The sequence below is a fragment of the Cynocephalus volans genome, chromosome X (genome assembly GCF_027409185.1).
Source record: "Cynocephalus volans isolate mCynVol1 chromosome X, mCynVol1.pri, whole genome shotgun sequence".
NCBI classification, from domain to species: Eukaryota; Metazoa; Chordata; class Mammalia; order Dermoptera; family Cynocephalidae; genus Cynocephalus; species Cynocephalus volans.
The window spans coordinates 108,457,534-108,482,258 of record NC_084478.1 but is presented as its reverse complement, the minus strand read 5'-3'; the positions used below and the strand labels follow the sequence as shown (position 1 = coordinate 108,482,258).

The 24,725-nt window shown below is 41.4% G+C and overlaps 1 protein-coding gene across 1 annotated transcript; it reads right to left on the bottom strand.

Moving 5' to 3' along the window:
- Positions 1-242: 242 nt before the first annotated feature.
- Positions 243-15,794, bottom strand: TNMD (tenomodulin). The gene is made up of 7 exons (XM_063084403.1): positions 15,747-15,794; positions 15,451-15,582; positions 6,483-6,623; positions 6,170-6,271; positions 2,657-2,810; positions 1,126-1,292; positions 243-452 (listed from the first exon to the last, which is right to left on the bottom strand). Exons 1-7 carry the CDS (start codon positions 15,792-15,794, stop codon positions 243-245), a joined length of 954 nt encoding a protein of 317 aa, XP_062940473.1.
- Between the last annotated feature and the right edge of the window lie 8,931 nt (positions 15,795-24,725).

The window sequence follows — 24,725 nt, the reverse complement described above, 5'->3', positions numbered from 1 at the left end:
TGCTCCATTTCAGTTGCTGGGAATATTCTCAGCAAACACTTACCCAGTGCATTCAGCAGCGATCAGGCCATTGGTGATGATGTAGAAGTTTATTAGAACATGAAGAAAGGAATTACCTACAAGTAATTCTGGAGTACTGGCTACCAGGAGCCAAATGCTCCATAGGTAGAAATTCATTGAATAGCATGCATTTATTATATGTTGGCTGCCAGAAATTTAAGAATTTGAGCTCAAACTTCCTATTAGACCCTCCCCAGCATGCGAGCCACCCACCAGTTGCAAGGCATGATGACCCGACAGATGACCCGGCCTCCTTGGTAGCAGTATGGATACGGGTAGTAACCTAGTAAAGGCTCACAGACGCGGCGGCAGTAGCGGTTGCCTCGACGGCAGTAAATACAACAATAACCTCTCTCATCCAGCATGGGGTCAAATTCTATTCCATTTTCAGTCTGAAAGAAGAAGAAGCCAGGGTTGAAGGCGGAGGTTCACTAGGAAGAAGTCCCACCGAGCAGGGGAGGGCAACAAGACTCTACGAGTTGGGGGGCTGGTGAGAAGTTAAGCTCTTAGCCTCACCATGGAGATATACGAGGGTACTTCGAAAAGTTCATGGAAAGACTCGTACTTGTATTCTCTCTTACTTTTATTTTTCCACCAACTTTTTGAAGTACTCTCGTATGAACAGAGATCAAGAATTTTTTTAATTTTACTTTTTAATCGACATGCAATAATCATACATATTTACAGGGTACAGAGTGATATTTCCATCCGTGTATACAATGTGTGATGATCAAATCAGGCTAATTAGCATAACTCGTCACTGCAGACATTTGCCATTTCTTTGTGATGAGAACATTTGAACTCCTCTCTTCTAGCCATTTGAAAACATACAATAAATTATTAATTATGGACTCCTGGCGCTAGTGTTGAATACTGCAACTCGTTCTTCCTGTCTAGCTGTAATTCTGTATCCATTATGGCCTCCTGGAGATTCCAAGTTTCTTAAACATTTTCTTGTTAAAGCCATAATCACTCTGCTTCTGGTGATTGTGATCTGAGGGGCAGTAAGTTCTGTGAGGGCTCTCTGCTTCTCCTCTAACAAGAGTTAACACGAACATAACTCACGTAGTCATTTATTGGAAGTTCTTCCTCACTTGCTTGTCTGGCGTGACGGGTTTTCTCCACCTTCACTTGAGGGACCACCCACTGCTCATTTTGTTCAATCCCTTTTTTTTCGTTGGTAGGAAAGTGAAGATCTTCACCGTCCTCCTCAAAGTCTTGTAATTCGGAAACTAAGGTAAAAAATACAAGGTTGTGATGCAACTGCTTTGCAAACATTTCTGACAGAAGTGCTTGGGGAAACAGCAGTTGGGGACAGAGATTTTCATCACGTTTCCTGACTGGCATCATTTAGGCATGCACGGAACACTTTTCCAGGCTCCTTCAGTGAATATTTTAAGAAGTAGTTTCCAAAACAAACTTGACCATTCCCATACACACAGACCTCTTCTTTGCTTGTTTGACATCAAACATTTGCTGCTTTGCATTATTAGTATAATAAATTAAAAACCACGACAAGGAACTTTTGTGCCCCCCACAATGATTTTACCCATGGTAGGTGCTCAATAAATCTTTCTTGGTTGCCTGGTTTGACTCGGCATCCTCTGTCCTCCTCCCTTTTTCCTGTCTTAAAAAGTTTTTTTTGAAAACTTTCTATTTAGAAGTAATCTTAGATTTATGGAAGAGTTTCAAAGATATTACAGAGTTCCCATATATCCTTCACCCAGTTTCCCCTAATGTTATTTTACATAATCATGGTACAATGACCAAAACTAAGAAGTTAGCATTGGTACAGTACTGTTAACTAAACTACAGACTTTATTTGGATTCCATCAGTGTTTCCATCAACGTCCGTTTTTGTTTCAGCCTCCAGTCCAGGATACCACTTTGCATTTAGTCAACTTTTCAAAAAATCTCCAAAGAGTACTAACAGATGCTCGCATTGGTGGGAGTATCCTCTCTTACGTAATACAGTAATCTATGCTGTTCAAAATAAGAAAGCCCAAATTTTGTGTTAGCTAGACAGACTGAGACATCCAGGGGCCGTGGCCTTCTGTACGGGCTGACTGCAAGTTGAGGGCTGGACTCTTCAACCCTGGACCTCTAGCCCTCACTTACTTTTATAGTGATTCCTAAAACAGCCTCTAAGAATTTGTATTTCAGCAATTGTCCTATCTTCTAGGGAGAATGTCACCATTTGACATAGAGAATTCTTCCTGTGACTACAGAGCATTGTTTTCGCTCTTTCCTCTGCTCTTGGATTAGACCCACAGTGGTTTGAGCAATAGTCTGCTATCCCGACTGCAGCGACTATAGATGTGCAAAGAAACACAGATTAGCTTTTTGCTATCACTAATCACATTAGGGTGGTGTTACCTTTGCTAGGATATTTAAAAGCCTGTCAGCATTAATTTATCTGATTTATAACCTGGCTGTAAAAAATTCCCTCCTCACTGACAGTCAGCATATACAGACTCATCCAAGAATATATAAGTCGATCATTTGTTTTCCTAGAAATGCAGTTTCTAAATGCTGGGAAAATTAACCTGTTATTGTCTTTGGAAGGAAAAGAGGGATGAGGATGAGGATGTCATACCTGCTATTAGAGTGGGATTAATCCAATACATGGTTACGTTGTTGCAAATCTCCAGAATTTTGGAATTTTTGAGAAAGTCTCGGTTTTCAATAGGCTTTTCTGCTGGGACCCATATCACTGACTGTTCAAAGAAAGTTGTGGTAATTTCTTCATTCTGAAAGAAGAAATAAGTTCAGAGTGGGAATTGGCAGAAAAATTAATAAAATGAGTGAGACATTATGGGATACTAGAAAACAATATCTTTTGAATCCGAATAACAGTTCCAGTCCTAGGGCTGCTGGTGAACTAGCTCTGTGCCTTGCATACAGTAGGTGCCCTAGGAGGGAGTTAACTGATCCTTCCCTCTCTCTTGGGTCAGCAAGGATGCTCACTCAAACAGGAGCCTTCTGTTGTCATTTCGCTTAATGTCAGAAAGGCTCTCTATCATTTTCTGGGTGCCCCCAGGCCCCGTGTGTTTTAATTTGAGCTTTTGGAACCCTGAGTGATTCACACTTGTTTTCTCTTTTTAAAATGAATGTTGTGTGTGACTGCTTTGTTTTAGGCTTAAAGTAGGATTTGATCTCAAACTGAAGAAACTTCTATAATCCAAACTGGTGAGATCAATTAAATAGCAACTGAACCTAATGTTTTTGTTTTACAAGCTTTGTCTGCTAATGGTAGCTAGTTGTAGTACAAAAGATGTCTTTTCATGTTTTAAAGTCCAGTCTCCAGCTTATGACTTCACTGGACTTATCAATGTCTTAGTCCTTTCATTCTAGATGCTTAGGGTTTATTTCAGAGTGCTTTTGCTTTACAGAGGCTTTCTTACGTTGTCAAGAATGCTACTTTCTCTTCAGTTCTAGTGTTGGAAATAGTTGTCTCACATACCTGGTTCTTAACTCGTCGTTTGATCTTCAACTCCCCCCCCACTCTTAATAAGGTCTTTTCTCTTCTATTTTGTTTCTTTCTAGCTTTATGATTTCAGTGTTTTTATTTATTCTCTGAAATATACCTTTGTATAATTTTTCCCTGAGTCATTTACAACTCTCACGTCTTAACTCCTTTGCCCTTGAGTCTGTAACGACCTTGGGCTGCCTTGAAAGGGATTGTGTAAAATGAGGTTGGTGTGCTGGCCAGCTTTGTTAGCAAGATCAGGGCTATTTATATACCTGCTCTGCATGTTAAACATGCACCACCATGGATATGGTGGTGAAGGAAATACAGAATAAGAAGATTTTTGTCATTCAGGACTGCAAATTTGTCTCATAAAAAAAATCTGTAGTGTGAATATAAAAAAATAGGATTTTCCTTGAAGGTGCAGCAATCTTACAATCATGAGATGAATACTTGTGCTATTTAGAAGATTCAACAAAATTAACTGAAAAATAAATTAGGCCTAAATGAGACATTATGGGCCTTGCCTTTATCTCTTTCAGAAAAATAAATCCTGCTATAGCACTTTAGGCTCTCTTTGTTGGCTGGCCCTCTTCAAATACTTACATTATTTTCTGTAAGAATCAGCATGTGATATTGCACAGAGTAGCTCTTTAAGCCTATTGATTCTCTTTTCATCTTACCCTTGCCTTCTATAGTTTTTCCTAATATCCTGGAAGTTGATCTTTTCCTCAGATGCATCTAACTTATGCTTATTTATTTATTTATTGGCAGCAGGCCAGTACAGGGATCCAACCCTGGACCTTGGTGTTCTCAGCACCAGTCTCTAACTAACTAAGCTGACCAGCCAGCCCTATTTATTTTTTGATCTCCAGAATTCATCACTACCATAGACCTTGGGAGCAGGACATCATCTTTGGGGAAATTTTCTTCTTTTTCTTGGAAATTCTATTAACAAAGGTCTGTAACTTCTCTGGCCATGAGAAGACCAGTAGCATGAAAGAATAATGTAGGGGCCAGTGATAGTTCTGAGACTCGGGTAAGGGAAAGAGAAAAGTCCTCACCCCCCACCCCCATAAAAGAAAAAGGAAAGAAAATGATATAAATGGGTAGGTGAGAATTAAGATGAAGAGAGTGGGGTGGGAGAAAGCAAAAAAGAATAGGGGAGAGAGAGAAGAAAAAGTAAGAGGTTTTTATGATATATACAGAGGCCATTGTGCTATTGTCATAACCCTGTTTTAGATTTGCCAGTTAAGCACTAAACCAAACCAAACCAATGTTTGTTTTTTCCTTGTTGCAGTGCGGATATGTTGTCACAGTATGGCCTTAATGGAGGTCCCCCTTCTCCCCTCACTGATAGCAACATACTATAATTATAGACAGAATACCAGGGAAAAACGAAAAGCCACAAGGGCTCTATTGATGGTTGTATTTTAGGTCATAATGATCCATCTGCCACTAGGCTTTCAGGGGCCATTCAGTGATTGCACCAGTATCCCAGGTTGGCTCACCCTGGCCTAGCAGCGTGTTTCCAGAGAATTTATATCACATGGCAGTTGTCACCTTCTTTGCTTTTGCCTTTCCTAGCAAGGTTAGATGTGGGTGATTCCATCAGCAGCCCAGCATAAAATGGTAAGGTGAATAAACTGAAACCTTTAAAATAGGTGAATGTTGTAGTGTGACAAAAAAGGCAATGACCCCTGATGGCCTTGGGACTTTTTGTAAAGGATTTTATCTTAGCCAAGGTTGATTTTGTTGCTCTGGCTCATCCCTCTTACTAGAAATCTTTGGTTTGGGAGCAAATGTACATAATGTTAATGGATACCCAGGTATAAAATTATAGTGTTGCACCTAAAAGCATGAACTTTAGTTTTTTGAAAGGTCTGAGTTCAAGATCCCAATCGGCTACTCACTAGCTATGTGCTGTTGGGCAAGTTAGTCTTCTGTTCCATGAAAGCCAAGCAACATAATGTATAAAATACCTGCAAATAATAAAATACTCCTTCCAGTTAAATGAAGAAGCCAAGCACGATAAAGTTGTTATGGCATAGGTGAATGTGCTGTTTATTCTAAGCTGAATTAATGATTTAAGATAAAGTTTCATGAAAACACATAAGTCAAATAAATTCTATCAATTAACTTGATGATATCCCAAATTCATTACTGTTCATGCAGGTCCAAGTGATGTACCGTATCCCCTTGATATTCTGCATTAAAAGAAACTGACATAGGAGTAAAAATGACATTCTTAAAGAAACAGACTAATGCATTAATATTTTGTACCTAAACCCCTGACCTAAATAAAAAACACTGTGCAAAAATAGTGAGAATGGAATAAGACCAATGCACTTTGTAAATGGAAATGGGATTACTTTTACAATTTTCTGTGCACATATATTTGCATATATAAATTTCAAAATGCCTTGCCTTTGGTAGATGCTCAATAAAGACTGGTTGGATGAATTAAAAAAAGAATATTTTTTGGTTCTGAGTTTTCTTACCTGAAAATGGGGATAATAATAGTATCTATTTATAGGGTTGTTTGAGAATCAAATGACAATAAAGTATTTAGTGCAATGTTTGACACATAGTTAGCCTGAATAAATGATGCCTTTTGATACCACTATTATTCTTACATACCTCATCTATTTCCTCTTCTGGTTCAGAAAATTCAGGAATCACTTTGATCTGAGTTTTGATAAAGCATTTTTGAAGACCTACAAAGTAGATGCCAGTGTATCCCTACAAAACAGGCAAAACAATAATAAAACTTCCTGGAATAGCCACAATTGATAAGTTCCATGATCTGTCAGGGCCCTAGACTAGCAAAACTTGAGTTTAAAAGGAAAGCTTTATCTTATAAATTAAATAGAGGTTAAAGGCTACTTTTAACTTGACTCAACTACTCTAATATTTTAAGTGAGAAGCCTTAGGGGATAAGCATCGAACTTACATTTTTAAAGTCATGTACTTCCAATGTTTCATCAGTGCCATTTCCACTCCTAAATATTTCGGTTCTGGTCACGGGATCGATTTCCATGTAAATCTTCTTCTTCTCTCCATTGCTATAGAAAGTGTGCTCCATGTCATAGGTCTAGGATAATGGAGGAAAACAAGTTCTAAGATACTCAGTGTGTGCCTTCGTAAGATACTTTTATTGGGCACTGTCTGGGGTATCTTCTCTTTGCAGAGCCCTTGTAGTGAGGTGCCATCTCAGCAGCTTGTCACTGGGAATTCCCTGAAACTTGAGATTAAAGTGAGGTGCTTTTTGGTACTGCAGCTGATATGGGGATCCCTTCAGAGCAAGTATTTTGTATTCGAGCCAAGTTGCTGAGCTAATTACTAAGAATTCCAACAGCTTTCTTGGCAGCCTTTACTAAATAGCAAATGATATTCGGCAAACCAGCCTGTAAAGTATTTTCCCCTTGTGTTAAGCCAAGGGATCACATAAAACCTGTGCTGTTTCTTTAAGCTACCACTTCCCTTTCCGTGGGCTCATGATCACCCCCTCACCCACCCGTGAAATTAACTAGGGCCGAAAAAGAAATTGGAATGCATTTAGAGTGGTTAGGTATTGCTGTCGATCTCCTTATCTATCCAGGGCTTTAATATCTCCTCAACAGGCTTGGGTCTGTCTTTTTTAGAATCTGAAGATGCTCTCCTTGGCTGTTATTAGACCCTCATTTGCTTCCTTTTGCCCTTTAAACTCCTGGAAACATTTTTTGCCTTCGCTTAACCAACCCCAAATTCCTGGGTTCTATTTTCCAAAACTTACTCAGTTGTTTTTAAGTTCTCCAGATTCTCCTGCATATATAGAATTCAGCAACTGTATCAAGTGCCCTGCACTGAGTAATACGGAGTTTCCCAAGAAGAGCGTTGTTGGGAAAATAGGATAATTTAATCAGGACCCCTCACCTTAGGCCCGGTTGGGGGTGGTGCGGCACGTTCTTTGTAAGCAAATTGTATATGTGTGGGTGGAGTTAGTGTGCCTGTGCAGCACTGTGGCTTGGCTGGCGACTGCCTCGGGTGGCTGCCATGCGTGTGGCCGTGCTCTCCAACCTACAGCTTCTAAGAACCTGTTTGCTGGTTACCTAGCTCATAGACCTGCGTGTGAGGGGTCTAGTGACCCAGCCTGGCGTGTGAGTTGTCTGGGGACCTAGCCTTGCTTGTGAAGGGTTTGTGACCCAGTCTGTGAACGGGCTTGAGGGGTCTGTGAGCTCCAGACCCAGCCCTAGCTTGACAAGTGCCTTGGAAAGGCTGCATCTCAGGTCTTTCTTGAGTGGCTAAAACAAAACACCAGACTTTCTCCTACCCTCTGAAAGAGGCAATTGTCTTTCTGAAGACCAAGATGACCAGTCCCATACAGTATCCCAGTTGAGGAGTAAGCCCACAGCTATAATTTAGGACATGTTTATAGCTAGAAGCAAATCCTAAGTGAATTTGCTACCTATCACAAACCAGGCCAGACCTGGTTTTGGAAGTCTATCTTATCCCTGTTGTTAGGAGGCCTTTGTCTATCAAGTTTCTTCATATTCATTTTTCCTTACAAAAAAATTTGGAAAACTGAAAGCCCAAAAAGCAAGTCATCTATAGACCAATGTTGCTTTCTAATGATACAGTTCCCAGTGGCAGCCTCGTAGAGTTTGCACCGGGTTGGGTGGTTTTTTAGTGTCTGCGACTGAATGTTAGTTTAACCTGGTCAAATTTTCCCCACTTCAAGGAGAAAAACAAGTTGGAAGGGTTTGTAGAGATAAGTGTTACTTCAAGCATGAAAAATCAAATGTAGCAGCTGAATGGAAAAACAAGAGACCATGTTATTTACCTCTTTGTAGCCCTACAGTGCCTTGGACGTGGTTGGCACTTAAGTATTTGTTGAGTAAGTTTTTTCCCACCAATGCACATTCTTTTCTTCCTAAAGAGAGATTTTGAGCATTGGCAAGGTCTTTTAAGAGACCACTTTAAAAGGGAAGAAAAACAGTATTTAGGACCCTCCGGCAACTGCAGAGTTAACTCAGCAAGTCTGGTCTGGTTTGTGGCAGGTAGCAAATTCCTTTAGGCTTGTTATTTGCTTCTAGTTATAAATATGTCCTCAATTCCAGCTCTGCAGCCAGCATGAGAAGAGAAACTTCTACCTATGGCAACAAATTGAGCTCTCGGTTGGTTTGACCTAAGTAGAGGAGAGAGGCATCCACTTCAAATCCGGTAGTGTCAGGTCTCCCAATGGGAGGGAGTTTTGTTAGAAATACTATCCATTGTTGAGACAAATGTTGACACCACTAGCCATTGGGAGCTGTGGTGGGGTGTTTGTTTCATCAATAGCATCACTGATGGATTATTGCATGGAAAAATGAGGTTAGAGACTAGGGGATGTTGGAACACTGCCTACCTGGGCAAAAGAGAAAATACAGGCTGTCTTTTTAATCACTGGTAGAAGACTATGGAACCATAGTAGTGACATTTAGAATTTCAGTGTACTTCTGTGCAATGAGTTTTCCTGCACTGTTGGCAATGCACTTTACTTGGACACCTTGCTAGATGAAAACTGTTGGAAACTGCCAAGCTCAGCAAATCTTGATTATTTTCAACATTCCTGCAAAGAGTTTTTTTTTGGTGGGGAAGAAGGGGTCCATTCTGATTGTATTCACTAACCAGCTTGTTGACTTTATGTTAGTAATGGTAGGTTGCTAAATAGAGCAGGATCAAAATGACTTTATTTATGTGTGAATCCTTGGTGAGGGGTAGGAGTGGGGAGCTATATATTCATTCAGATGGAATTCTACTATCAAAGGTGTCCTTTTGGAACAGACTGTCCTTTGTCTAGGAAGATAATGCTGATGGCCCACTTTGGACTGTTTGGAGATAGGTCTGAGCAAATCCAGACATACTGTCTCGCCCATGTCCCTGTGGAGCACATTGTTTGGGTAATGGCTATGCAAGCTTCATTGGCCCACGTGAAGATTGAGCTCATGCGTTTGGCATCAGAATCACTTTGCTCTCCACTAAGCTCCCTGGCTCAGGGGTTGAGGGTCTTTCTGGAGATAAAGGAATAAATGACTTTGTCCTTTCTGGGAGAAAGCTAAAGCAGAGACAGGATGACTGGCCTGAGAGAGGTGTGAGTGGGCTACAAGTAGCTAATCTCAGACTCTGTTCTCAACTCAGCTTTACTCCAGGAAGGACAGAGTATGATGAGGACTACACCCCTGCCAAATTGGCAAATGGGGAAAGTTAATCTTTGGTGCTTGTAGCTTCCCTTTTCTGTTCTCTTTTCATGTCCTGTTCACTCCGTGCCCTCATGACCCTTCCCCCTCTTCTTCTCATCTCTGTCTGTCCCTTTGTCTACTGTCTAGACACCTAGGATTCTCATGCTGCTTCAGATACCGTATGTCAGAGAAGAAATCAATCTGGCAAATAATTTCACACTTGGATATTAGTGATAGTTATTTGTTTTAAAAGTTGAGTATAATACTTCACTCAAAGGAATGAAGTACTAATTGTGGATTTTAGGCACAGTGGCACCAGAAATAGATGTTTGGGTTCAAGGGCATCTTTCCAGCACCACTAAAATGGGCTCTTATTTTATCCACACATAAGGCTGGCCTTAACTGTAAGGGCCAGAACACTGGAATGGGACAGGGAGGCCAATGGAGTGGATTACAAATCAGAAGTGAAATGAGACAGGTATGTGGTTAGGCCCAGGCAGTGAGAGGCATAAGAAGACCACACTGACAAAACGTGCAGAGGACACAAGACCATTTCTCTTCCCTGCCCAGAAATTCTGTCTTTAGTCTAGTTAATTCCTCCACTCAGGCAGCAAATGAGCCCTAACATCCCCCTTTCACAGTTTGCCCTGTTTTCTTGCCTCTGTTTGTGACAGTCTCTGAGATCAGAAAAGAAAGCTTTTTATAAGAGTAAAGCTGCCTCAGACCTCAGTGTGATGAATCTGTTTTGGGGGCAAGTAGCTTTAGCCTGTCCTGACGGGGATTTGAGGACATTTGGCTTAGGTTTGTTTGTTGAAGCCTGTGATTAATCTAGCTGCTCTTCTGTCCACCTTCATCCTTTACTGTCTGTTTATGAGGCACACTCTCCACAGGTGAAATACATGCTCAGAATAGCTGGCTAGCAGGTGTTACGCTGGAAGGGAGGGAAGGGAATGCATTGTACCATATTACTACCAACCAACCTGTGGGAATTAAAGAGCCTCTGGGTATTTCTTTACCAACACAGAGCAGACAGATCATTTCTTATGCAAAGTTGGACTTCTGCATCTTCAATCAATGGTTCTCAGCCCTAAAAAAACTGGCATAAGCAGCACAGACATTCCTCTTCTTCAACAAGAAAACACCATTTCTTTCATCTACAGACTTGAGCAGGCTGGGAACTTTTCTTCCATCCACCAGCCCCACCCCTGATTGTTAAATGCAGCTGAAGGAGAGTGGAAAGAACCCCCAGACCAGGTTCTAGTTTTAACCTTAACTTTGCCACTTACAAACTGTGTGACTTTGAGCAAGTCACTGAATGTCTCTGGGGACTCAATTCCTATCTTTATCCTCCACTCATTCCAGCTGCAATGTTGGATAGTTGGCAAAATCAATCCTCCTCCGATTTGGGCTGACACCCATCAGGTTGATCATTGGACTGCTACTACCTGTTGATCTACCTGCTGCTTCCCCCTACAGTCTCAATTCCACACTCAGCCACTCAAGGACAGCTCCCTTTGAAGGCCCAGGCTCTCCTTGCTGGTGCCACATAGTTGCCCAGCAAATCCTGCCTTAGGAGAATGAAAGGACTAAATAAGAATGTGCCCATTGCAGCCAGAGTCTGGCTCCACATGACAGCTGCCCCTGAGTAGCCCAGAGCAAGAGCTGGCTCAGTGAGAGATGCTGTACAAGGGTGGGCTTGGGTCTTGCAATGCTTTAAGAGGCAAAGAAAATGGAAAAAACAAATTAGAAAAACTTTTCTAAAATACTGACATAGTATCATCTGGTGTAGCTCAGGCCCTCTGCTAAAGAGATTCCAGCTATAACTCCAACTTGTTCCTTGAGCGTACAAATGCTTCTCCACACCCACATTTCACCCACCTGACTGCCATGTAGGAAAGCCAAGGGAACACGGGGAGGACAGCTGTCTCCCCTGTGTGCCTAGAGAGGAGTGAAAGAAAGCTGGTTTGGGGCCAATGCCATTAGAGGACTAGGCACAAAGAAAGCTGGACCCAGACTTGGCAAGGAAATACTTCTTCCGAGCAAAGGATTTTCAGACTAGAATGATATTGAGTTTGCAACCCTGGCCACGACTGCTTTAATGGTCATATCTGCAGTTGAGGTGGGGTGGGAAGGCAGAAGGATGCCTGCCCATCCCCGCCACTTCTCATCTCATACTGGTAGTATGTGGAAGTGGAGGGAACATCCCCAGGAACCTGTTGATTGCTATGTGGGTCTGATGGCTTCCAAACAGCCGTAAAGTCACCAGGCAGCTCCTATGTATGGCAGGACGGACAGCATTTCATTTGTTTAATTTATTATTCTGCTTCATTCCACAAAGGATTGGAAAGGATGGGCTACAAGCTCTGTGTTATGTTTATAAACGGTTGGTTTAAGGGCTGGGGTTTTTCTAATTTGTTTTTTCCATGTTGGATTAATTAGCTGGGGAGTTGGCTCCTAATTGTTTCAAGTTAAATGGGTAATACAGGGAGCTTTAAATAAGAGTGTTTCTCCCGGGAATCTGCTTCATGGATCCCAGGACAGTCACTGCCTGGAAGTGGAGCCTAATTGTGATGCTCTCTCAAAATCTCTGGGACTGACTAGGTCTCTTCCGCTTGGTTAAGAAAGTGAACACAGAGCTCGATGGGCCTGGCTTTCATTCAGCTCAAGTGCCTTCTATGTGTGGCTGTGAGTTAGGGGGCCTGGAGCCTGTGAGAAAGTGCAGCAGCTCCCCCAGAGTTAGTCTTCCTTGTTTCACTTTATTTCACCTCTTTCTCTGTCTGGTGTATGTGTGAGCACATGCGTGTGTGCACACACATATGTGTGCATGTATGTGTGTGTGTGTGCAAGCTTGAGGTGTGTGAGGAGAGGGAGCCAAACAAGGCTTACTCCCCTTTCGGAATCAGGAATCTGGATCTTTTGTATACACCAAGGTGGGAGGGAGGGGGAGAACTCACTGGCATGGAAATATCAACACGAGATGTGGGATGTTAAATAAACACTGTTTACTATAAACAGATGTTGAAAAACCAAATAAAAGGGATGTGTGGTGGGGGCTAAAGGAGCAAATGCTAAGAGCTTGGAGGAAGCCCCAGGACAGCAAACAAATCACTGCCATCAGTAAGCACAGTAGCAGCAACACTCCTCTCTACCAAGGGCCCCACAGTCCCCACAAGTCCCACAGGCTTGTAAAAGAAAGTCCAGAAGAGCCTGGGCTTTAATATGTTCATTGTTGTTTCTCACTAAGCCATCATTTTAAGGGGTGTCTTTAATTTGTACAAGATGCCTGGATCCTTTTCCTCTGCAAATCTTCCAAGACTAACCTAACTACTAGGATTTCTAAATCAGCTCCAAGGCAGGCTTACTGGTAGTCTTAGCTACTAGAAACATAGAAGATCTCTTGGGCTCCTTGTCTGGTACTTGAAGGTAATAGTGGACTGAGTGAAGCCTCCACATCTCCAGCTGGTCTTTTAGTTTGCAATGGACCCAATCTGGACTTGTGGTGAAAGCTAGGACTTAAATAGCAAGGACAATAAATTGCAACTTGGAATGTTGCAACACAAACGACATTTGTTCATAGTAGAAAAACTTTCCCTAGGAGACACCAATTGTCTTTTATCTGGTTTACTTTGTAATAGCTTTGTTCATTTCTGAGAATCCCTTTGCTGAAAATCACATCCCAAAATGGATTACTTCAAGAGAGATTTGGTTTCGATAAACTTTATTTGGAAGCATATCCCACCTCTTCTGTGCATGCACTGACTTTTACTTTTGGTTTGAGGAATCACAGTATTGCTCTTTATAATCTACTGAAAAGAGAATTGTACTGAGAAGCATAGATGATATAATACTTCAGAAGCAGAGGAAACCATGGACTCTGCTAGTGAGTTTGGCACCTTGCAAGATAAAGACAAAGTCCCCACCTAGTCATTTACAGCTGCGCTGAGGCAAATAGCACTGTAAGTTTAGAAAAACACGTGAACCCTTTCAGAAGAGCCTTTGCAGCACCAATGGCTACAATAAAACAAGAAAGGCCATGTGGCCCCCTATTTAGGCAGGCATTTACGGGTGGTCAAAAGAACTAGCTAACTACCACACCCAGTTAAGTGCATTATGGCCATAGAGAGGAAAAAGGTTTATGGTTCCTCTAACTCATGTATAATTTTCAAGGGGATTCAAGATCCAATTTGTGGGGTAGTATGTCACCTTGGGAATTAGCTAAGTGGTACCAGGATTGTCCTGGAATGCATTTTGGCACTAGTTCATTTGCAATTTCCTTCCGATTTTGATTGCTTTGCCCACCCTACTAGCCTGAGCATAGGTGGCTTCTCTAGAAAGACATCTGAACAGTAAGTAGTTCAGAAGCAGGGAGCAGTAAGAGGCAGGGGCTAACTATAGGTACTGGGTGATGCCTGAAATCCTTTCTGGAACAAGGTATAAGTAAGTAAAAAGGTGAACAAATAAAGTAGGCTGGTTTGCTCTCCCTCCTACTTAAACTTGATAAGGTATCCTTTGGGACTAGATGAAAGTGTGAATGGCAGCAGAGGTGGAGAATCCAAGGGTGGCTATGCCTTACTTCTCCGTTTCCTTTTGGATGCTTAATCAATTTATTTTCTATTTCTCCCCCACTGCCTCTCCTTCTCCATTGACCCATATCCTCTCCTCTCTGCTCCTGTTGCTCCGTTGGCTCCTAACGGTCCATGCCAACCCATTTTCTTCTTGTCTCATCCTCCCTCCTGGATTTGTGCCTTTCCCTCCCTCATCTGCTACCAAATAGAAACGAGCATCTCATGACAACAAATTAACAATGACAGTAACAACAACAACAACAACAACAACAACAACAATGCACACACAGAGAGAAAAACACGGCAAAGCCAGAAAACCATCTTAACACCTTGCAGTTTGTACAGTGGTTACTTCCCTTTCGAATAGAAATTGTTAGCATAAAAGGATAACGGTTTATCTGGGTCACACCTAAACTTATCCAGTGTGTGGGAGCCCGGGAGTAACAATAACACTAGGTGCACTAATACAAATTACGATGGCCCACTGAGCTCTACCAAGTGACGCCAATATCAGAAGCTTTCTGAGATATCTGTGATGAATGACCTGGTGTTGCTTGCTTCTACCTTGTGGCGTTACTATCTCAGTGGGACAGTGATGACTGGCTGGTAAGGAGCTGATAGGCTCTAATTTTTAAAAAAGTCTTAAATGAAGGTGAACTCAGGTATATGAATTGCTTCTTCTGAAAGGGAGCTTGCTGTCTGTCCTCACAGCAGATGCATTAAATCGGAAACATAATCCCTGAAAATCTCTGCTGCCATTTCTGGTGGTTTCTCCTTATGTGGTGGCATAATTACTTTTCCATCAGTTTCTGCCCAGATAATTGAAGGAAAGATGGAAACTATTTTTTCTTACAGTAAAAAGTTTGCTTCCAGGAAGTCTTAACTCCTTAAAGCCAAGCATTATAGAAAAATGGATAATTCTACCTCCGATCATTATTAACTGAAATACAGAAGACAAATATTTTCCCTTATCAAAATAATGAGGCAAATAAAAAAGAGAAAAATCTTGATTCAGTTTTTTATACCATCAGAAAATAATCGCAAAAGGGACTTAATGATTTTCATTTTCAGAGTAATTTACATGTTAACCACTAGTTAAATTCAACCAAACTTAGTACAGAAGCATTGGATAATGATGTGCATTTACTTCACTTACTTTTTTGGGTGCTTCTGGCCAGAAGTGCTTGCTCCCCCAAAACAGGACAATTAGAGTTAGAGCGAGGATTCCAAACACCAGTCCACAAATCTTAAGTGATTTACATATCTTCTTGGATTTAAAAGCTTCTGCCTAAGCAAAGAACAGAGAGGATAAAACAATGCACAAGAACCCTCAAAATAGCAAGCCATAGTTCAAAATCACCTTTGATTTCACTTTCTACTTTACATTGCACTATGATAAATCTATGAAACCATGCTTCTGCTCAAAAGGAAAAAAACTATGAATCAACTTACACTTAGAATGTGACAGTCCTCACAGTTCTCCGGAGGATTCTTTGCCATGGTCTCTCAGCACACAGTACTCTTTCCCTGCTTTGAGAGGACTGAGACCACTGCTGAGGCGGAGTTGTGAGTGAGTTGGCTAACAGATGCCAGAGGAGAAGCTGAATTTATATGGCTCAAATATGTCATACCAGAGCCTGAGGGAGCCCAGGGGGCTCCCGTGCTGCGATTTGTTACCTAGATATACCCATATATGTATATAACTTCTGTGCACAGAATTCCATCCAGAATGGCAAAGACAGAAGGTTATAATGAAAACTATTGTCCTGGGGGTTGGGTTGGAAGGGAACCAAGCCTAGGACACATTGAAATGATTTTTCACTATGAACTTAAAATATCAGTAGCAATACATGCTGCACACTCCAGAAATAAGCAAACAAAACCAAAAAAGGGAATGAAGTCCTAATTTCAATTCCATTTGATTCAACAAATATTTATTACAGGGACGTTAAATGTTAGGCATTGTTTTTGGTGTTGCAGATCAGCTTCATTATATTAAAGCTCTTTGAAGATTGAGATCAACAGTACTCAACTAATTATAATTAAAAACAGGATAAAATAAAGACTAATTATAAGCTCTCTCTCTTCATTCTGTCTCTCTGACTCTTCTCTCTCGGGTCCTCTTCCTCAGTCTGTTCCTTATTGTTGATGTTCCTTCTGGTTCTGTCCTTGATGATCTTCTCGCTTTACACACGCTTCTTAGATGATCTCATCCACTTCTCCAGTTCAACATCAATACATCAGTGACTTCCAAATGTGTACCTGTAACCCAGTTCTATCTTTTAATTTCAAAGCCATTCGAACATTTCTACCTGGATGTACCTCAGGAATCTCAAACTCCACACGTTCCATGTCAAACTTCTTTCAACACCTCCTTGCCCCAGCCTACTTTCTTTCCCATATTTTCAATCTTGGTTGGTGGCTATGTTAGTGTGCTAGGGCTGCCATAACAAAGTACTACAGATTGAGTGGGGTAAACAACAGAAATTTATATTCTTACAGCTCTGGAGGCTAGAAATCCGAGATTAAGGTATCAGCAGGGTTGGTTTCTGGTGTGGTCTCTCTCCTTGGCTTGTAGATAGCTGTCTTCATGTTCACATGGCTGTTCTCCCTCTGTGTGTGTCTGTGTCCTAATCTCCTGTTCCTAAAAGCACATCAGTCATACTGGATAAAAGGCCCATTCATATGACCTCATTTTATCTGAATTACCTCTTTAAAGGCCCTATCTCCAAATACAGTCACATTCTGGGGTACCAGGGGTTAGGGCTTCAACATATGAATTTTTGAGGGAACACAATTCAGCCTACAAAAGTGAAACCATCACCCAGTTTCACAAACTAGAAACCTGAAGTTTGTCTTAGACTCCCCTCTCTTTTTCACATTTGCTTTATCCAATCAGTCACCAGGTCCTAGCTATTCTAAATTGTTACATCTTTCAAAGCTGTTCTTTCCTCTCTGTGATCACTGCTAAAGTCTTAGTTTAGGTTGTCATCCTGTCTAACAAGTCTCAAATCCATATCTCTCACCCAGGCTGCTCTTTTGGGGCTCCAAACCCATGTATCCATCTAACCTATGAGACATCTCCACTCAGATGCAGCACGGTCACCTCAGATACCACATGTCCCAAACTGAATTAATTATCTCCCCTTCCAAACATACTCTTCCTTCGGTATTACCTCTCTCACTAAATGACATGATAATCAGTCTCTAGAATAGAAACTTCCAAATGATCCTCGATTTCTTCCTTTCTCATTCATCCCCATGCCTAATTAATTGTTTAGTCCACTTAATTCTGCCTCTGAATCATCTCTGCAATCCTATTCTCTCCATCTTCAATTGTCACTGCCTTAGTGTCTCATAGTTACTTTTACTGTTGCAATAGAATTCTATTTTCCTTGTCTCTAATCCATTGCCTTCAAGATAATCTTTCTAAGACTCAAACATGAGGATAATCTCTCTACTGCTTAAAATCCTTCAGTGTCCATTCCTTGCTTATAAAGTCCAAGATATTTATGGAAACATAGTAGGCACTTTGTGATCTGGATCTTATCTATCTCTCCAGCTTTGATTTTGGACAATTTCCTCCATAGAGATGGAGCCAACCAAGGGTCTCAGCTAGGCAGGACTATGGGGCCATGTACATATGTCTCCATCCACATCCTAATATCTCAAAGGAAAATAATTTTCTAATTGTTGGAGACTTGATTCTGCATAAAACTGATTATATAAATTATGAAATATGTCATGGTTCTATTTATTATATAATCCTTTGGTCAAGCTTTAAAAAAAAAAAAAAAAAGAAAAGTCCTGAGAGCAGTCTCATGGAGAAACCTATGTTTACTAGGTCAGAGGTTTCCCCTCAACAGTGGTACTCACACTGTACCTTTAATGCCTCCCTCACACCGTGTACCCTATTGATGAGCATGCTCTGCTTCTTCACACTGCAGGGCATTTGAACATACTATACTCATTGCCTAGATTTCCCTTCCTCCCCTTGTTTACTTGGAAAACTCCCATTCAGCCTTTTTTTATTTTATTTTATTTTATTTTATTTTTAGTCCTTTTTGTGACTGGTAAGGGGATCGCAACCCTTGGCTTGGTGTCGTCCGCACCGCGCTCAGCCAGTGAGCGCACCGGTCATTCCTTATATAGGATCCAAACCTGCAGCAGGAGCACTGCTGCTGCGCTCCCGAGTGCGCCACGGAGCCGGCGCCCCCATTCAGCCTTTAAAATGCTGCCTAGGTGTTATCATCTCCTGAAAGCCTTCCCTGGTCTCATCTCTACCACTCCACTGAGTTAATCACTCTTTCATTTGCTCTGTATTTATATCTTTCCCATAGTTTAACCATTATACTTAGTACACTGTATTTTTTGTTAGCATATTTATCATTACAAAACGTAATCATTATTTGTGTCCATTAACCAATTTCTTGCCAATCCCTCTCCCTTCCCACTTTCCCACCTCTAGTAACCACAGTTCTGTTCTCTCCTTCTGAAAGTTCAACATATTATTGTGATCTTTCTTTCCTTTTCTTTCTTTCTTTCTTTCTTTCTTTCTTTCTTTCTTTCTTTCTTTCTTTCTTTCTTTCTTTCTTTCTTTCTTTCTTTCTTTCTTTCTTTCTTTCTTTCTTTCTTTCTTTCTTTCTTTCTTTCTCTCTCTCTTTCTCTCTCTCTCTGTCTCTCTCTTTCTCTTTCTCTTTCTTTCTCTCTCTCTCTCTCAGCTCCCATGTATGAGTGAAGACATGTAGCATTTCTCTTTTCTGTGCCTGGTTTATTTCAATAAACATAATTTTCTCCAAGCTCGTCCATGCTTTTGTGAATGACAGAATTTCATTCTTTTTCATGGCTTAGTAGTAGTCCATTTCTATGATTTGTATATATTTGGTGTATGTATTTCTATGATTGTCATATTCTCTTGCTGGATAGATCCCCTTATCCTTATATAATGACATCTTTTTCTCTTTTTATAGTTTTTGGTTTAGTCTATTTTATCTGATATAAGAATACCTACTTCTGCTCATTTTTGGCTTGCATTTGTTTGCTATATCTTTTTCCATCCCTTCGCTATCAGTCTGTGTGTGTCTTGACAGGTGAGGTGAATTTCTTGTAGGCAGCATATAGTTGGGCCTAGTTTTTCAATCCATTCAGCCAGTCCATGTCTTTTGAGTTGGGAATTTAAACCATTTATATTTAGGGCTCTTATTGAAAGGTATTTTCTTACTCCTGGCATTTTATTGATTTTTATATGGTTATTTAAAATATCTTTTGCCCCCTCTTTTCCCTTTTATTTTTTGTCTTTGGTGTTTGTCTTCTTTTTGAGGTGGTAAGATACAATTTCTATTTCTTTCTCATTTGCATATCTGCTCTACCGGTGTTTTGTTTTTTTTTCTCATGTGTTCATAGTGGTTATAATTTTTTGGATTCAAGATGCTCAAGATGCAGGACTGTCTTTAGGATTTTTGGGGCTGGTTGTGTGGTGGTGAATTCCCAGGTTTTTTTTTTGTTTGGGAAATAAACTATTTCTTCTTCATTTCTGAAGAATAGCCTTGCTGGACATAGTATTCTTGGCTGGCAGTTTTTTTCTTTTAGTACTTTGAATGTATCATTCCATTCTCTTCTGCAAGGTTTCTGTAAGGCCTATAAGGTTTCTGCTTAGAAATGTGCTGTTAGTCTGATGGAGACTCCCTTATAGGTGACTTGATGCTTTTCTGTTGCTGTTTTTAGGACTCTCTCTTTGTCTTTAACTTTTTACAGTTTGACTACAACGTGTCTCAGAGAGGATTATTTTGGATTGAATCTGTTTGGGGATCTTTGAGCCTCTTAGATCTGAAAGTCCCTATCTTTCCCAATACCTGGGAAGTTCTCCACTATTATTTTGTTGTATGTTTTCAATGCCTTTTCCTTTTTCCTCCCCTTCTGGAACACCCATGATTTGGATGTTTGTGTGTTTAAGGTTATCTGATAGCTCTTGTAGATTTTCTTTATTAAAAAAAAATTTTTTTTTGTCCATCTGGGTTATTCAAAAAGACTGTCTTCGAGTTCAGAAATTCTTTCTTCTGCTCACTCTATCCTCCTGCTTAAGCTCTCGATTGTATTTTTTATTTTGTTGAATGAATTCTTCAGTTCCAGGAGTTCTGCTAAATTCCTTTTAAAGGCATCTATCTCTGTAAATTTCTTCCTTATTCTGGATAGTTTTTCTCATTTTGTTGTGTTGTCTATCTGAGTATTCTTGTATCTCATTGAGTTTCCTTAAGAATGTTGCTCAGACATCCTTTTCAGTCATTTCAAAAGTTTCTTGCTGTTTGGGGTCTGGTACTTGAGAATTTTTGTATTTTTGGTGGTGTCATTTTTTGTTTTTGTTTTTGTTTTTGTTTTTGTTTTCCTTCCTTCCTTCCTTCCTTCCTTCCTTCCTTCCTTCCTTCCTTCCTTCCTTCCTTCCTTCCTTCCCTCCTTCCCTCCCTCCCTCCTTCCTTCCTTCCTTCCTTCCTTCTTTCCTTCCTTCCTTCCATTCATTTCTAGTATCCCTATGTTGATGTCTGGTCATCTAGTGGAGCAGTACTTCTTCTATTACTCTGGAGTGGCTTTTGAGGATAGAGACTCCCTCCTGTAGATGTGTTTTTTTATTGACCATTGAGTAGACTGTTTTAGTTTTGGTTCCAGGTAGACATAGTAGTGTAGTCTCCTTGTGGTTACTTCAACTGTATTCAACATTGGAGTTGTCTGTGAATACCTCTGTGGCCTAGGTACTAGGACAGTCAGTGGTTCCTTGATGATGTAAGTGACACTGTGTTGCATTGTTGAAGATGTAGGTAAGATCTCAAGTTCTTGGGGGAAGCATGTGGGTGCCCTGTCCCTCCTTGGTTGAGATAAGTGACCATGGATGGACTTTCTGACATCCAAGTTAGTGTCCTGTGACCCTGATAGGTCCATTGGGTTGTGTACCAAAGCTCTTAACCTGAATGGACTACCCTTGGGCAGGGTTTCTGCAGGCTGAGGCTTCCCCTGGGTCCTTGCTTCTCTCTCTTTCTTCTTTCCTCCTGCCTGATATAACTCAGGAACACCTGGATCTGGGTGAAGTGGAGCTAGTGGCACCCAGGCTGGGTGTAGGCAAGAACTGGGATGGACTGCTCTGTGGGGAGAAGGGTACCATAAGCAGCAGTGCTCTGGAGCTTGGCAGTGGCAATGGTGGCAGCCATAAGGTCATGCTTTCCTCTGTGGTCCAGGAGCTGGATTGCCAAGGGTAGAGATGCTGAGCTGCTTCTCAGGAAGTAGGGGAGGTCACTAGGTGGGGCTGCAGTGAGGGAGCACATCGAGCCACTTTTTTTGTGGTGGGTGGGGCCACTAGGCAGGCCTGCAGTGAAGTGGCCTGTATAGCTGCCTCCAAGCAGTGGACAGGGTTGCTAGGCAGGCCTGCAGTGAAGTGACCCATCAGGCTGCTCCTGGGTAGTGGGCGGGTCTTCTAGGCAAGCCTTCAGCTAAGTAGCCTGTCCCGCTGCCTGTGGGCAGTGTGAAGGGTTGCTAGGCAGTCCTGGAGTGAAGAGGCTGGTGCAGCCACTTCTGGGACTGTTGGCAAGGCTGCTTGGTGGGACTGTTCAGGACAGGACCACCTGGCCACTTCTCTGGGAGGGGTGGATGCGCTGTATTTCCACCAGCCTGATAGCATATGCTGTAGGGTAATGTAGTGGATTGAATTATGTCCCCCCCAAACTTATTGAAGCTTGAATTGTGTCCCCAAGTTTTATGTATTAGAAACTTAGCCCCCATTGTGACTATTAAGAGGGTGGGAAATCCTATTACGGTAATTGAAAGGAGGGTCCTTGAAGAGGTGATTGGATTGTAGGATTGTGCAGTAGTGAATGGATTAAAAATGGTGGTCAGGGGTGTGGTTCTGAGGGCTTTAAAAGAAGAGGAGAGTATGTCTGTCTCTCTCTGCTCTCTCTGCTTCCATCATCTTGCAGTGTGAGACCCCTGTGTCACTGTCACCACCACTGGATGGAATTTGGATTTCCCAGCCTCAGAAACTGTAAGCAATAAATCTCATTTTCTTTATAAATTACCCAGTTCCACATATTTTGTTATAAGCAACAAAAACGGACTAATACAGGTGGAAACCCATGAGCTGATTTTCCAGCTTGGGGACACAGGTGCACACAACTCAGTCAGCTGGTGGGGTTGTGGGTGGGGGAGGGATGGGGTGTGGTCCACCTGAGGGGGTTCTGCCTATGTGATCTCTGGCTGGGGATGTGGGGATGTATCAGTTCAGAAGGACGAGGATAGGCTTCACAGACTGCAGAACAGAGTCACAGCTGCTGTGAGCCCAGCTTCATGCCACCAGGATCAGGGCATTATTGCTTCTCCTGTGAGGGTGCTGCGTGGAGGTCAGAGGCTTAAGGCTGGGAAAGTGCCATGGCTACTGGTCCCAGGGCGGGGCACACTCCTCTAACAGCTCCAGTTTCCAGATGGTGATGTCCTGCATTGGCCTGGGTCATGAGGGTTGGGTGTGGGAGTACCCAGTGTGTCCCAGTGTTCTAGAGCGATGCAGTGTGTGTTTTCTAGGGCACTCCTCACACTTGGCTCTGGGCTTGTCCAGCCAAAGGATATGCAGGCCTTTGTGTTGAGGATGGGGGTTGGTGTATGTCCTCTGTCTACCTTTTCGCAGCAAGGGAAAATTCTCTCTACACCAATCCCGGTGTTGGAGATGTGGTGGCCGAGGCCATGTGATTCTGTGTCCTCTCTGTGCTGCCATCCTGTGTTTCTGTGCTCTGCAGTGATCTCACCAGTCTCTTGCTGCACTCCTACACTCTCCCACTGATGCTCCTGTCAATGTTTAGCTGTCTGTTAGTTGTTCCAGTCCTTTTCTGTGGGAGGAATGCACCCTGGGCACCTCTAGTCTGCCATCTTCAGTACACTGTATTATAATTAGTTTTTATGTGTTTCTCTTCTGAACAGACTTTGAGATCTTTAAGAACATGCCTTACTTATTAAAAGGATTGAATTAAAATAGGGGTCAAATTCTCAGCAGCATGGATGAGCTTGGAGAAAATTATGCTGTGAAATAAGCTGGGCACAGAAAGAGAAATACTGTATGTTCTCACTCATAAGCAGGAGCTAATAAATAAATACATAATAAAGAAAGAAAGAAAGAAACACAATCATAACAATAAGTTTAACTTTCAGAAAGAGAGAAAAGAACTATGATTACTAGAGGTGGGAAAAGGGGAGGGGGAGGAGAGATCGTGAGCAATTGGTTAATGGACACAAAACAGCTAGTTAGAAAAAAAAAGTTCTATTGATGTACAGTCAAGCTAGGCATCTGTAATTAACAAAAGTAGACTGCATGTTTTCAAATGACTAGAAGAGAGGAGATTGAATGTCCTCAACACAAAGAAATGATTATGTTTTGTAATGATGAATATGCTAATTATTTTGATTTGATCATCACACACTGTACACAGGTGTTGATACTCAATTCTGTACCCCACAAATATGCATAATCAATTACATTTCAATAAAATAAAATAGGGGTCAAGGCAATTTGCCATGGAAACCTAGAGGGAGGAGTGATTAATTGTAATTCAGCAGAGCAGGGAAAATGGCACAAAGAATATGGCATTTTAATAGGTTGTTAATTTATTAGCTTGTATTTATTCATTGTCCTCCATGTGACAGGCACTGTTATAGGGGCTGCATATATATTCAGTAGTGGACAAGCAAACACAGTCCTTGATTTTATAGAGCTCAGAGTCTAGTTGGGAAGACAGACTTTCAACTGAAAGGAAAAATATTCCTGTTAATAAATTAAAAATATAAATTATAAAATATGCTAAGAAGGAAAAATGCCAGGTGCTGTGGAATAACCTAATTTGGATTAGGAGGGGGGATTGGGAAGTCTATGCTGAGGAGATGTAGCTTGAGCTCAGACTTCACTAATGAGTAGAAGTTAGCTAATGAAGAGTGAGGAAAAGATTATGCAGGCAGAAGGAACAGCACATGCAAGTGCCCTGAAGCAGGAAAGGGGTTGATGTGTTCAAAGAATAAAATGAGTCATTGTAGCTGTAATATAGTGAATGAGGGAAGAGTTGCTTGAGATAAGGCTGAAGAGATGGACAGGGGCCATAACATCTAAAGTTGTATCTGTTAGAATTGTTTTGGGCTGCATGTAACAGAAACCAAGTTATGGTGGTTTAACCAAATAAAGGGTTCATTTTCTCATATAACAGGAGTCTCAATGTCAGCAGCCCAGGGCTAGTTCAAGTGCAAGGACTCAAGCTTCCAACTTTCTGTTCTGTTATCCTTTGAGCTTGGTTTCTGTATTAGTCCATTTCTGTTGCTTATAACATAAGCACCTAAAACTGAGTGATTTATAAGAAAATGAAATTTACTGTTTACACTTTCAGAGGCTGGGAAGTCCAAAGTCCAGGGAATACATGT

What these genes read in the sequence shown, in the direction of transcription:
- TNMD (XM_063084403.1), bottom strand. Translation starts at nt 15,794, where the DNA reads ATGGCAAAGAATCCTCCGGAGAACTGTGAGGACTGTCACATTCTAAGT. An exon ending in AAGTACATGACTTTAAAAAT is followed by an intron (nt 6,272 to 6,482) that starts GTAAGTTCGATG and finishes CCTGTTTTGTAG; the next exon opens with GGATACACTGGCATCTACTT. An exon ending in CAGAAGAGGAAATAGATGAG is followed by an intron (nt 2,811 to 6,169) that starts GTATGTAAGAAT and finishes TTCTTCTTTCAG; the next exon opens with AATGAAGAAATTACCACAAC.